This window comes from Pogoniulus pusillus, chromosome Z (genome assembly GCF_015220805.1).
Source record: "Pogoniulus pusillus isolate bPogPus1 chromosome Z, bPogPus1.pri, whole genome shotgun sequence".
Classification (NCBI taxonomy): Eukaryota; Metazoa; Chordata; class Aves; order Piciformes; family Lybiidae; genus Pogoniulus; species Pogoniulus pusillus.
This window is the reverse complement of record NC_087309.1, coordinates 32854561-32870274: the sequence shown is the minus strand read 5'-3', so window position 1 is coordinate 32870274 and position 15714 is coordinate 32854561. Positions and strand designations below refer to the sequence as shown.

At 37.4% G+C, this 15714-nt stretch overlaps 1 protein-coding gene across 1 annotated transcript in view; it reads left to right on the top strand.

Moving 5' to 3' along the window:
• EDIL3 (EGF like repeats and discoidin domains 3) overlaps positions 1-15714 on the top strand; it is a 374122-nt gene that overhangs the window by 249888 nt on the left and 108520 nt on the right. The window contains exon 5 of the mRNA XM_064140587.1: positions 10371-10552. Coding sequence (XP_063996657.1) covers positions 10371-10552 — 182 coding nt within the window. The remainder of the gene's footprint in view (positions 1-10370; positions 10553-15714) is intronic.

The window sequence follows — 15714 nt, the reverse complement described above, 5'->3', positions numbered from 1 at the left end:
ACAAATAATGTGATTTCTAGGAACAGTTGCTGTTCTTATGGGGGGAAAAAGAAACAAACAAAAAACCAACAGGAAAAAAGGAAACACAATGAACAAACAAGAAAACAAACTACAAACACAGAAAGAATGAATCTGGGCAGCAAAATGAGATTTCTCACATGAAAAGCTCATACTCTTCTTCTGGCAAATGAATATTGTCATTGTCAGGCTGGCTTGCAGGAATGGTAATTACATTGATGTTGTAATCCCACTGATTTCCATTGAAGGCCTGCTAGAAAAATGCAGGTTGTTTTCCACTGGCACTGTTTCTCCATCTTTCCGATTTTAATTCCAAGAGAAGGTTTTGGTTTTTTCCAAAGTTGCCTTTTGGAACAGATTTTGAGAAGAAGCAATCATTAAGCACATAAATAAACACATCATGAGCTTCCTTCAAATTCAGAGTAGTAAGTTAGCACTTAACACGAAACAAATCAATGAAATACATGAAACAAAACAAAACTAACCAACAACAACAACAAATGTATAAAAATCCCACAGACAAACAAAAAAAAAAACACCATTCTGTCAGCATCTAGTTCCTGTAACAAATTCATAAAATTAAGCCAAGGTTCAAAAGAGTCAGGTAGTCAGAATCCAGGTATTTCACCTCTCCTGATAAGATTTAACAAAAGCTATAGAGGAAATCATTAAGATTTCCTGTTCTGTTAGTAGCTCTGAAATCAACATTCTGACCAGCCAGCATATGTCTGTGTGTGTCCATCAACAGGTCACTCAAGTTGGGAGGTAGACTCTGAGTTTTGCAGACAGTGAACCTCATTTTGTGTTACTGGTATGGATATTGTTCAGTTTGCAGTTTTCCTTCCTGGGAGTGCTGTCAGTTCCTGGAAATTTTAATATTATCAGTTTAAGATATATTCATCCAATCTGTTTAAAAATTACTAGGTTTTTTGTATGAATGTTTCCCTGTGCCAAAAAAAGAATACATCTTTTAGAAAGGATACATTACAATATGATACATTTGCCCACATAGATAAGATTTTATCTATATAGCATTCTCCACAAACAAAACAGAGAAACAAAAACTAATGCCCCAAGATAAATAAAATCCAACTATAAACCAAACAAATAAACAAACAAGCAAAAAAAGTCTAAACTGCATGTCAGTACAAACAGATGAATGGAAATACTAAGCCAAGGAACTCTGAAATAAGTTGTCCATTGCTTTCCTGGAATCATTAGCACATTTCCTAACATAAGTGGAAATCTGCTGAGCTTTCTGTGCTCTTTAAGAAGTACTTCTACCATTACCCAAGAAGGGGAGAAGTACACAGATTGCACAGGATTTAGCAGCTACTAAAAGATTATCTTTAAATCCATCTGGGTTCCTAATTTCATTTTTACATGTCTAAGTTACGCTTAAATTGTTAATTGGCTGTACTCTGTGCCACAAACCTTGGCAATAGCTACAAGGAAGTAATTATTAGATCCACAACTGCACAAATCTCCTCTGCCCACAGCTGTCCAAGTCCATGTCTAGTTAAAAACCTTGGGAGTTGCAAATAGAACTTTGAATCATATGTCTTTTCACATCATTGTAACTTAAGATAATAGTAATCAGTTACTGTTTTGTGAAAATTTGGGGCAGTAGTTTCTGTGTCTGCCATTCCCTAAGGGTGTAATTGTGACCACATGGCAATTATTTTATATTGTGACTTGAAAGCTGCTATGAATTTAACTTCTATAATATGAATGTAAGTTAATTCTTGTGAGAAGCTTTTTTATAGTTACTTCAGAGTTACTTCAGATCAATTTTAGTATTTAATTGACTGTGATTTATGTAACTGGTGTTAATGTCACTACTCAATCATAGTCAAAAAGCTTTTTTTTTCACAGTGCCAACTTCAAATATAAACCAATCTTTTTTTTCAGGTAAAGATTAATATATTTCTATAGGGAGCTCAGTAGAGGAGCTTGAAAAACTAAACTCTGACTGCAATATAATCTAATGAAAAAAAAATCATAACTACTACTTGAAAACAAAATAAAGGTGATATGCATCAGTGAACTGGTGAATGCTGTAACTTGAATAATGATGTAAACTCAGAGGAAACATTTTGCATTTGGTAGTTAGTCAGTGGTGCTTGTCCTTTCTTAAACCGTCATGGAGTGATAGTAGTTTTCTGCTGTGGCTGTAAACTGGTATGGTGCATCACAGCACAGCTGATCATTTTTATGCATTCTAAACTCTTCCCTGGTTTTTAGATCATGCTTCCAGTTAGTATGACAACCTATAGAGAAAGGACAACTGTGCTCCTCCACATTTTGTTCTGTGTCATGTGCTTTGTGTAGGTTTGGCATCCCCAGGTAGAATAGAAGAGGAGAAAGGTAGATTAAAGGAGAAGAGGACATTGGTGTCCACAGTCACAGAATCAGACCCAAAATATTACAAATTGAATAAGAAAGATTCAGGTTGGACTTCAATCAAATACCACGTGGGATTATTGAATGTCCACTACAGGAACTTTTGAAACAAAGTGTTCAGCAATCAGGAATGATGTAGCTGCAGTTAGTATGTCTTGGATGAGAGACATTTACAGGCTGTTACAGAGCTGTTTTCTCTGACAAGGATCTACAAATAGCATGTCACTATTCTGGAGGTCCTTTTCAACTGCAGTCACCCAGACATGAATCCCTGTGTTTTGGGGAAATTTACAGACCTATTCTACTCGAAGAGGAGAATGAAGAATTTGCCAAACTGGAATGAAGTAGACTAGAACTAGAACAAATCAGCCCAGAGTGACAACCCTTCGTTTCAGACACAATGGCATACAAAAAGGCCTAATCTGCTTTCAGTGTCTGAGACATCATTTCCTTATGCTTCTGCACCATGCTGAAAGTGTAAGGTTTTGCAGACTTTTTCAGTATAGAAAATCCTCTGAATTCCTCTCAGAAGAATGTGAATCCCACTCTGGGGAATGCTGGCTGTGGGAAAGTACTTGTAGTCATAACGCTGAAGTCTCTGTATGAACAAATAGGAAGGAATAGAAGGGTGAAGCCTAGGTTACATTCTAGGGAGCTTGTGCATATATTAGCATTAAGTACTGAAAACATCAGAGGTCATCTATAAAATTGTGCCATGACGTTGGCCATTGGGAACTGTTGTGTTGCTAAAACCACAGGAGGATTTACTTACACTTCTAGTAGTAAAGGAGCTTGTGCCTCCTGGTTGTCTCACTGCAAGAGCACTTTAGATAATATTTATATGAATTTTAGCGTTGTCATGTTATGGTTGCAAAAAAACAACCCTTACAAGAGCACCACTTCTTACAGTGCATATGGATGGGCACTTTAATAGCCAAACACAGAACAATTGTCCATATCCATTTAAGCAGCTCCTGTAAAAACAAATTAACTGTTATCTGAAGAGTGCTATACTTGGCAAAACAAACTGAGCAAGGAGGAGTGGGTGGCAAGAGGAATAAGAAGAAATAAGAGTCTGAAGCCTCAACTGCGTACTGGGAAGCTTATGCATGTATCGGCATTAATTAACCACAATATCAGAGGTTTTCTGTAATCCCATTGTCAGGGTTTGTGTTTGGCACAATTATTGTGTTATGCTAAGCACAGCTAGAGTAATCTCATTCCAGAAAATGAGGTGCTTGGAGAAAGACAGGATTGCAGATGTCTAAAGCAGATTTGTTTTCTGTACGTGTTCAATTTTGCATCTGTTTGTTTTGATGACGTTAGCTAGAGAGACAAACCAACAGAGGAAATGAAAGATATATATATCCACAGTTTCAGGCATGTTTCATCATCAATCACAAGAGATCTTTTCCTTCAGCTTGCAGAAACATAATCCTCACATTTGCAAGCCATTTTTTAAACTATTTGGAGGTTTTGCTTAATTTATGCACTGATATAAATATAGAAGTCTCAATTAAATATGCTCAAGTAACATCTTTACCCAATGCCATCTACTTATTACCTCCTACTGTAGTAATTCTTTGATTTAAAATGGTGTGCCTCCCCTGTTAAGAGGAGGAATCAGTTACTTATTTCCTATTCTAAATTGACACTGAAGAGATACTGTCATAAAACCCCATGACCTAACTGTCTTTGATTTCTTTTTTCACAAATATTCTTGTTCATCTGGGTGGAATTATTGTTACAAGTGATGAGAGTGGAAACACATCCTCTGTCTGGGAAGCTTTTTGATCCTGTGATGGTTTGGGTATTACCTGGCCACTCACACCTTGTAAAATCACCCAGACTAGACTGGGCAGCTCTGGAAATTTAATGAAGCTTTATATTTACAGCTTACACAATATACAAGCAGATATTTACTATATATATATATACAGATATATACAGAAATATTCAAGTTAAAAAGTAAAACAGAAACACAACATCCCTCCAAGAAACCTGGTGGTTGGGAGCAGGAGGGGCTCCCAACCACCCTTCCACCTTCCTCCCACCCCTCTACCTTACCCAAGACTTTGCCTTACGCCCAAGGTAGATTGGAGGATCAGCCGGGGTGTTAGGAAGCAGATGGATTAGTCACACAGACGGCAGGTTAGGTTAGAGAAGTTCAGCTCCAGAGAGACAGAGAGAGACTCTGTTATCTATATTTATGTTCTTGTTCTTATACACCTCAGCAAGCCTATGAGTAAGGTAGACATCACCATTGTTTCCTTTTCACAGCCTGTAATCTAATTCTTCTCACCAAAACATTCTAGCTAGCTTCAAACTAGCACAGATCCCTATATCCTTTGTCTACAAGTGAAATTTGAACTAACAATCTTTGCCTTTGTGATGCAAAACGTAACCTAACATTTCAGATCTAGTTAATTTTGAGACTGCTAAAGAAGCCTTCCAAGCACTTTTATAATCTATATATAGTAATATAACCCTCTTCACATGAGCTGTGGGACTAGATCTCATGGGTCTTTTCCAACAAAAATAATTCTACGATCCTTGGGAGAAATGTAAAGGTATAAATGAATCCTTCACTTTTCCTGTATTGTTGAATATTTATCCATGACTCAATCCATTCACATGCACATAGCTATTGGTACACCTTAAATTCTGTCATCTTCTTGAACAATGGGACATTGAGGGCATAGGTTTGTGTTTGACGAAAACACTGGAAGCAACAACAGGGGTTTTTTATCACATACCAGTGGATTAAAGAAAGCGTTGCTTGCATAGTACTTTGCTATTTCATGTACTAAAATAGTATCTCCAGATGATAAAATTTGATTTGTCAGTCTGTACCATGAACCTATCAAGCAGCTTTTAAATTGCTGGGTTTGGGGTTTTTTTGTTTGTTTGTGGGGTTTGTTGTTTTTTTTTTTGTTTGTTTTTTTTTTTGGGGGGGGGTGCTTAATGTTTTTGCTTGCTTGTTTGTTTGTTTGTTTGTTTACTTTCTTGCCTCTTTTTTTAACTTTCTTGCTCTTTGTCATACCCCAGTGTGTCAGCATTAACTAATAAAAACGATTTCCTATTAAATGACTGACACTGACCAGACTGAATTCTACAGTCACTGTACTGACATTATTACTCCCTTGGAGACTGCAGTTTTCCAGGCTATCATGATTTTTGTTAAATGAACTGTGGATTTAATAGAAGCAGATGTATACTGACAAAATACAATACAGCTTGTACTTGTTCTGCAAAATATGTCTCAGTTTTATTTAACAAACGATCTCCAAAAGCAGCATTTGCTTGTTTTCATCATTGTTAGCAGTCAATGGCACATCACAGCCCTTAAGCACTAAAAGAAGTAATTGATATCTTGACTTGAAGGAAAGTATTGTTTGTGTCTCAGATTGAATGTCTTGTGAAGAAGCAAGTCTGCAACCAGCCCTTTACTGATGTTACATCTTTGATGGAACTAGAGATATCTTCTTCAGCTGACAGATTTTAGGCAAAGTAAATGTCTTGGATATTTAGAGAGTAATAGCCTCATTGCTTTTGCACAAAAGCTTCAGAGTTTTTTGTAAGGAGAAAGTATGACTCACAAAACTACTGGAATATTTGGAAGAAAAATTAATGAGCATATAGCTAAGAGAAGTTCATTTGTTGTGTGGTGTTTGACTATCCAAAAAATGTGTTCAAAAAATTCCTGTCAATGATAAATGACAGTAAAATTAAAGCTTTTGTTGTAGAATAATGTCTGATTAAAAAAACAAGACCTAGCAGCTGGGTAAATGAGGAGATTTAACAACAGAAGGAATTTACTCACAAAATCCTATCAAAACTGCTGAAGTCCTGATAGTTCAGTAAATAAGAAATAGAGAAAATATTTTGATAATTTAAGTAATGTACTTAGAATTTTTTAAATTAGCTAAGGAGCTTTAAAAACACCTTGAGATAAAGACTGACCTGGCTTTGAAACAGAAGGTTAAATTCAGTATGGTCAAAGAGAAGGTAAGACTACTCAAAAAGTCCTCCTCATGATGTATGTAGAAGTGTCTCATGTCTCAGGCAAAGAGAGATTGGGTGGGTATCCTGAAGACCCATTCGACAGGCCTGTGCCTAGGAGATTGTTCTGTTTATCAGCACTGCTGTGGTCAGAGAAGGGCTGCATTGCAATTTCTGTGGTTTGGACCTGCAAGCAGGTCTTGAGCACAGTTAAGCTTTTTCTTAATCCAAGCTTCCCTCATGAGAATGATTTGATACCCTACAGAGCAGGTCAAAAAGATGTTTCTCTAAAGGCAGATCTTAGTGGTATGTACATGCATTTTGTGTTGTAAAGCAAATATTACTTAGAAATAATTTTCAACTCTAGTACAGAATCACAGAATGTTAGGAGTTGGAAGGGACCTCTAGATATCTAGTCCAATCCCTGGCCAAAGGAGGATCACCTATGGCAGTCTGCACAGAAACTCATCCAGGCACGTTTTGAAAGTCTCCAGGGAAGGAGACTCCACAACCTATTTGGACATCCTGTTCCAGTGCTCCATCAGCCTCATCATAAAGACACTTCTCCTCATGTTGAGATGAAATCTCCTGTGTTCTAAACTCGTACCTGTTGTTCCTTCTTCTTTCACTGGGCACTACCAAAGACAGACTGGCACCTTCATCTTGACACTCACTCCTCAGATATTTATAGATAGTGGTAAAATCTCCACTCAGCCTGCTGTTCTCCAGACTAAATAGCCACAGGTCTCTCAGCCTTTCTTCACAGGAGAGATGTTCCAGTCCTGCAATAATCCTTATAGCTCTCTGCTGGATTATCTGCAGTAAATCCGTCTGTCTTGAACTGGGGAGATCAAAACTGGGCACAATATTCCACGTCTGGTCACACCAGGGCAGAGTAGAGGAGGAAAAGAACCTCCCAAGACCTGCTGGCCACACTTTTCCTAATGCACACCAGGATACCATTGACCTTCTTAGTTACAAGAGCACGTTGCTGTCCCATGGATAACTTGCTGTCCTACACTGTTCTTTATTATACTTGACCTGAACATCAATGTGAAAAGTACCCCCAATGATGGTAGTTAAAATTTTTAAGAATAGTAAATTTTGTATTTAACTCAGGTTGAAATGCTGACAAACATGACTAACAAGAGAACTGCAATTAAAATAGAAAGCTTGTACAATGAAGCACCTATTCCCTGAGGGTAGAGATTTCAATAATAATCCTCTTAAAGCTAAGGAGGGTAAACACTTCTGACTGTATATGGTCATAGCTGACAAAGTACAGCTGAGTGCTGTACTTGTTAATTTAACTGCCTCCAACTAAGAAAGGAAAATTCACCTTTTACTTTTAAGGGATTCACACATATTTCAAATGCCAGTTATTCTACCTAAAGCATGAGAAATAACACGCTTTCCAGTTGAAACACTCCAAAAAGATCTTCACCTTAAGTAGGGGCTGATAAGGGTAAACCAAAAGAAAAAAAAAAAAGGGCAAATAAACCAAAACCAAGACAAAACAATCACAACAACAACAAAAAAAGTCATCCAAACCTCTTCAAAGTCTGCCAAAGCTGGGATGCCTATATGAGATCAAGGTTGTTGGCACTGAATGCATTTTCTTTTGAAAAGTCACTGCTAAAGCTTAAATACCCTTATTCTGGACCCCACTCAAAGCTGGTACTACTACATGCTGCGGGCCTGCCCTCCAGAACACATTTTTCCTTTAGGTCATTGAATAATATCATCAGGGCTGGCAGGGTCCCTATCGTTTTGCTCCTCACCATAAGCAGACAGAACACATCTGCATGCTCCATATCCATATTAAAACACCTGCCTTGGTTCCAGGCTTCCTTTTTAAAGCTCAGCTTGTGAACCTCTCTTCTCTTTTCTCACACATCTATTTTAAACTAATTATTAATCTCAAATACCAGCTGTTGGGGTGGTTAACTTCACGGTAAACTGGAACCAGTCGTTTGTGAACTCATGTGTCTTTATGAGTTACACATAAATATAGACACACCTCCATATACTTTCTTTTCCATTATGAAATGACAAAGATATTTCAGTAAGTAAATATAAGAAACTTTGCCATTTCCTAAGAAAATACACCATTTTCTTAGGCAAGTAGAGTACTTTACCTCTGACTTAGAAGCAGATCAGGTAAAGGAATTTATTCTCATTAGATGAAAAGATTTCAAGCACAGAACTAAGATCTGAATAGGTCTTTCAATTTGCAAGTTACACTTGATTGAACAATGAAAAATGACACTTTTCCAAGACATGTGGGCTTTTTCAATGTGTCTTATACTTTGCCTGCCTATTCTGGTGACAATTTTTCTTCTGGTGGTACTGCACACCTGGCACAGCAGCAGAAGAGACTTGCATTTTATTGTATTTTGTGCAGCGTGAAGAGTTATTACTCAAGTGCTGAATTCACAGCCTTTATTGAGTGACACATGTCATAGACAAGTAGCATTAGGACTTCAAATTTCACCTGACCTTTGATGACTGTAAAGGTCCATCATGACCCACAGCATGGTCTGATTCTGTGAAATTATGGTATGGTGCCAGTCAGTCATTAATTTCAGCAAGGCCATGATTTCACATAGGCATATCTTACAAGTAGACCAGTTTTGTCATTTAAGAAGTAGCACATTCAGAACTACACAGGTAGGGGAGATTTGGTTCACCTTTTCAGAGAGCAAGCACCTACTTGTCCTTGGCCCCTGTTCCATAGTCAACTTAAAACCATACTTTAGTTTATGTTTGCCTCCATTATTAGTAGCACACAATGCATGGGGGTTGTGTCACCCGTGACTTCCAGTGTTGTCTGCCTGCCTCAGCTTCTGCTGAGAGGAGCTGATTTCACAGGCCACTTTTTCTTCTCTGTACCTTTAAGCTAATGAGGAATTCTACCCGTATGAAAGGATTTCATAGCAGTACCAATGCAAAGTTCATTCTTGGGTACTGCTTGAGGTGAAATACCTCCAGGCTTCTGAGAAAACCTAAAGTATTACTTATATGTCTATTTCTATTTTGCTCAAAGTTCCTGAAGTACCATTGACTCACAAAGCAGATCTTTTGGGCAACTGATCAAGATCAGCTGCTGCAGTAGTTTTTGCAATTAATTTATCTTTAAACTCTGCACCAGAACTGAGGGGGAAAAAAAATCTCATTTATGTGAAAGTGGTTGAGGGTATTTAATAGTAGATAGAATGCCAATCATTTGGTATATAATGAATTTTCAAAATGTTCTGTTTGGATTGCTCACAATAATTGAATGCTCTTGTACCTGGGCCCAAATAACAGTGGCTTCAAAAAAACGATGTACGCAGAAATATCTTGACTTTTAGAAAGGTTACAAGTATTTCAGGTGAACAAATTAATAACAAATGTCACATATAAAATTAGGAACACTAGAGTATTAAGGTTGATTAAATATGTAAGACCTTTAGCTGGTTTTGACATAACTGAACAATACCATGTGCCCGATTTTATATTTCTAAAGATAACTGCAATAACAATTTGTAGCATATTGGTTGTATTCTAACTTCTAAGACAAGAGCAGCAATATGGAACTTTGCAGTAATTGCAGATTTTTGTTTGCTTTTAGCAATTGTTTTGACATTGGAATCTAAAAATCATTTTCTTTCATTGTAGCCATAAAGCCCGAACTCATGGCTCCTCAACAGGACAAACTAAAAGAAATCAAAAACTTGGTCTATTTAACTAATATTGCAACAGTTAGAGATATTTATGAGCAACGCTTTTTGTACTTTTTCTCAAAAAAAGAAGGCACTGGCTGAGTGTTTTACATCTCATCTAGTAATGCATTTGACATGATATTTTGGATCTATTTTCATGCTATTTGTAATTACAGCCACTTGGAACTCGGAAGAGTTGGCCACTTCAACTGCAATTGTTTATTTTCTTATTTCCATTTGCAGGATGCTCTGGCCCACTAGGGATAGAAGGAGGAATTGTGTCAAACCAGCAAATTACTGCGTCATCCACTCATCGGGCTCTTTTTGGACTCCAGAAATGGTATCCATACTATGCACGACTTAATAAGAAGGGTCTTGTGAATGCTTGGACTGCTGCAGAGAATGACAGATGGCCATGGATTCAGGTAACAGATGGAACTGAGGATGAAAAAAATCTCTTTGATTCAGTTGCCAGAGTCACTTAAGAAACTGATGAAGACAAGTGGTAAACTAACAACTAGATTTTTATTCACTGTCAGAAATATAGCCTAGGCTAAAAGGGACTATTTAGTTGCAAAATAGTAATAATCTTGACTTTACAAATGCTTAAATCTTCTTAAATAATGTATGCATATGTTCCATTGTGGCTTTAAACCATTGAAGCAAATTTATAAAGACTCTTTTCAAGGAAACTGCTTTCCCCATATGTTACATTAGCTTTTGCAGCAATATCTCTTGGTAGAGATACTCAGACAATTGCAGCCTTTCTTGGGCATCATTCTAGAGTGCTTTAATGTGTTTTTGGCTGTGCCAGAGCCTGCAGGGATAGTTCGTCCTCTCCGACAAGCTGCTTTGGGCACACAGGTTAAGTCTTGCATGCTTCAGGCTGAAAGTAACAAGAACTGTTATAATTAAGGTTGATAGAGCTGTTAGTTCAACCACATCTGTGGGGCTGTCTTTTCATTCCCACTCAAGGATATGACTGATAGAATGATACAAATGGCAGTGCCCTCTTTGTAGACTAGATTTCTCTGTGCCTAGTAAGTTACTTCAGTAAAAGTCATGAAGCAGTGAATATGAAGTGCTGTGCCTGGTTTGCAATGAAGGAAATGACAATCTAGTGGTCTATTTCTTTACTTTTATAGTTATTTTCTTTTCATGACATGTGAATTGAGCTAAGCTTTGTCATTTTCAGTTGTTATTTAATAAAAGTGATGTTAGGTAACTTATGGGAAAACCTTTTTTCAGTAATCATCATAGTTAACATGTGAAGAAGATGTTTCTCTCTCAGTAAACCTACCAAAAGTGTAGCAGAAGATGGTACCCAAGCATCTTCTCCACCAGTGCTAAGTTGAATTGTCCATCTGCCACTTGGGTGTTTCAGGCACATTCTTCTTACAACAACTTCACATGCATGATTTCTGTTCACATTTTTATACTGACTACCATTTGTGAGTTTTGTGAGCAGTTCTCATATGCTTGGGGAAAAAGCATACACGATTCCTTCATCATTTTTCTTGTTTGGAGAGCAGGCACAAAACACTGTTTGATGAAATTTTCTGATACTGGTGTGGTAAGAGTGCAGGATTTTGTCAGTTCTGAAAAATGAAACTGATGTTACTGCATGTTATTCACTGCAAAGTGAAAACACAGAGTCCCTTCAAATGTATCTTAAGTCAGTTTTCTCCTGTAAAGACCAGAGGGGTTAAGAAGTCTGTAAATTTTATGTATTGAAAAAGAACTGTAAAGGGTAATGTCAAGAGACTCGGGCAGAATTATTTTCACAGAGGTAGAAAGCTAATGTAACTGTAATGGATAATGAAAACATTGATAATGCAGTAGCTTTTTGGCTGATTTAAAGTGTGGGCTTTCTTAAATGCGCTGGAGAAAATACTGAATATCATTTAGGGCTGACCATCTAAGCATGTCTTTTAGAAGGATATGGAGTAGAGAGCTGCTCTGTGGCAAAGGACTTGGGACCTGGAGTGCACTAAGACTGTATCTAGCAGGTTGAGGGAGGTTCTCTTGCCCCTTTACTCTGCCCTGATGAAGCCACATCTAGAGTACTGGAGTTCCAGGCTACTCAGTTCAGGAGAGACAAGGTGCTACTTGAAAGAGTCCCATGGAGGCTACAAAGATGATAAGGGAAATAGCACATCTCTTTTATGATGAAAGGTTGTGAGACCTGTAGCTATTTAGCCTCAAGAGAAGAGAAGAGTAAGAGGGGATTTTATCAATGCTTATCAACAGTTGTCAAGAAGATGGGGCTGGACTACTTTCAGTGGGCACAGTGACAGTAGAAGGGGCAACAGCCACAGACTGGAACATGGGAAGTTCCACCTAAACATAAGAGAAAACTTCTTTGACCATGTCAGAGGACTGGACCAGGTTGTCCAGAGAGGTTGTGTAGTCTTCTTCTCTGGAGACTTTAAAAACGTGTCTGAATGCTTTCCTGTTCAACCTGACTAGACATACCTATGTTAGCAGAAAGGTTGGAATAAACAACCCTAGAGGTCTCATCTACCATTCTATGATTCTGCAACTGGGTGGGGTTCTCTAACAACCCATTGCTTCCACCATTGTACTTGGCAAAGTCATCATCCGCTACAGAGGCAACTGGGAGGCAGTGGTGCAGGTTTCTGCCCAAATCAGCATTATGTTTGCTCTGAACTCGGCTCCCAGTGAAGTGTTTCCTTTGCTTTTATCTGGAAGGAATGTTGGACCAATAGAGAAGTTGTATCTACAAATCTCGGTCAATAGCATCAGGTTTCAAAAAAATATGGGGATCTTTGAGTTAATGACCTAATTTAGATAGTCCCAATCCCATGAAGGTTATTCTGTCATTTTGACAGCTGTATTAGGATTTTCTCTAGAAGCCAGGTAAATTATATGATTAATGTGTACTAAGCACTTAGCATTCCCTTTGTTCCCCCTGCCCTGTTTTTCTTTTAAAATGAATTTTTATCTATAATTTACACAAAACTTGCCAAGTACTTTCTTTTTATTTTTAATTCAGCACAAAAATTCAAATTACTTTTTGTAATTTAAAAAAAGGAGTTAAAACATTTAGTGATTTGTGATGTGCTGAGGTTTTGGGTTCTTGTTTGTTTTTTCCTGTCGTTATTGGGGTTTTTTTGTTGTTGTTGTTATTTTTGTTTGTCTGTTCATTTTCCATTTCTGAAGACTTTTCTGCTAAAACACCTGGCACAGAAAATCTAAATGTTTTTTCAAGGAGATGATACTTTTAGAGAAAAAGTACCTTTTAGTCTTCTGCAGAAATCCTATTTTGACTCAGTGAGGATACCAGTCTCCACAAACTCATGTACTGCACAATAGGTTCTTTACAGTAGAGCATTGTTCTGTTCTTCAAGCATGAAACAGACTCTAAGACACAGGCAGTGCCTGACCTTTATATGGATGAACAGTTTCTGTTGAGAGGAGAAGCAGAAATCCCATCTTTTATTTTTGCACAGCTTCTGTAATAGGCAGGGAGATACATTTCAAGCATTTGAGGAAGGTTATAAAAAGTCAACACACTCCGATTTGTGTTAAATTACTGGCTACCTTCCTTTTGGTCTTGTGGGAGAAATGCTCCATCCTAAAAGCAGCCTACTCAGAGTTTTTACTTTTTTTTTTTTTTTTTTTTTTTTTTTTTTTTCCCCTCAATCTTGTCACCAGATCTTGATGTGAGGTTTCTGGTTCTGTATGTGGGACTTTTTTCTATCTTGGTCTGACTGGAGCAGCTGATCCAGAAGATGGTGCTTGGAAAATTATGTGAATGTTTGATGGAGATTAAGCGGAAAGTTACAAACCCAGCAACTCCATGTTTAGGAAATGTAAATCAGCATTTAGTGCAGTGAACCTAAAGCAGTAGCCTCTTGCAGTTTCTAATGCTAGATAAATCTAAAGGAAGCTGTGTATAATGGGTAAAGTACCCCAAAGTATAATTATGTACAAGCCTGTAGCTATTTTTGCCTTGTTCTATCATTATCAATTTTCTTTGTCATTTAATTTCTTTATTTATATGCAGCCTGGCAAATGAAAGGTTTGAGTGTTTTGCTTATAACTCACTTGTAATGAGTGTAGAGATTTTTTCTCTAATCTTTCAGGTGTCTGACACACATGAACTAATTAGTATGCAATTTCATTTTCCTGCATTCTCTCAATGAACTGAAAATTGAAATTGCCATTTTAAATTTACACTCTCAGCATGTAATTAGTAATGGTGCTACAATGCTTGTAATTGGCTTGTGATTTACAGGGTCAGTGACCATGATTTTGAAAGAAAATTAAAGTCAGAGTAAGTTATACTGCCTTTTAAAGTTCTGCTGACCTCTGTTTCTCCTCACAGGTTGCTTGTGATAAAATAGTACCTGTGTATAATGTTTGGCCTTTTACTAATGACACAAACCTTTAATGCTCCCAAATACAATAAGAAAAAAATCCATTGCTTCTATTTTTCATTAATTGTTCCTTAGATATCAACAATGTGGTCATTTTGCCTATTCCAGCAAGAAATCTTTTTTTCTTAAAGAGATCATTGGTTTCCTTTTTTCCCTTTTGTCCTTTTGAACTTCTGGCCTTAAAATATGACTCTTTTTTTTTTTTTTAATTCTGATTTTATTTCATCTCTACTCCTTCCTTGCACATGTCTGTGTTTTTGTGTCCATAGTCATTTATTTTGCCAAGGCAGTATGGATAAGAACAGAGGTGGCTATGGGCAAGATTGTTGTTTCTATTCTCTCTATCATATCCAAAGTCATAATAGCTGTTAATCTCTAACACAAATTGCAGGCAGAACCTTCTAAATGTTACTCCCCTCTAGTGATTTCTAATATAGAAATCTGTCTGTAGTCTTACATTTCCTCTTCTCTCACTATTTCAACACCAAATCCTAGTATTTCTTAACTAATTTCCCCCTATTTATAACTGGTTTCCCTTTTATTTTCATCAAATGCTTTCCTTTTTGTAAATCACTCCAATTATTACCCCTGTAATGCACAAAGGCTTCAACCCAAGTGGGATTTGACAAAAATGCATAAGCTGGAATGTCATGAAGAAAACTGCAAGACAAGATAGCAGCATTTGGTATAACTAGTAATATAGCTAATGGTAACAGCGCATTGAGTTCTTGGTCAACAGCTGAACCTTTCTAAATGTTAATTTGCTTAAGCATAGTAAGACACACCATGTGCATCATGAAGCCTGGAATGGAGAAGGAGCCCACAGAAGCGCTTCGGTAGCAGTTAGAATATCCGCCTCCAAAACATAGGTTAATCTGGACCAAAGTAAGAAAAGAGTAATGGCATAGAAGAGGTATAGACTAAAAAGTATCAGATTAAAGGCTAGGTAGAAAAAAATCTAGTTATGCAGTGAAGTCTGATAGGAAGCATTACCCAGAAAAGATGATATAACAGCACCATTGGCAAAGAGTCAGGAGTAGTCAGGGAAATTTTTTGATTGAAAAGACTGGGTAAACTTGATCCTGCTTGTGCCCAGTCAAGTAAGCAAGAAGCAGAACAGGTCAGTGCCTGCTGGTGTCTGTGCAGTTGCTGCTATTGCACCATGATTGAGCTGCCACAGCTGT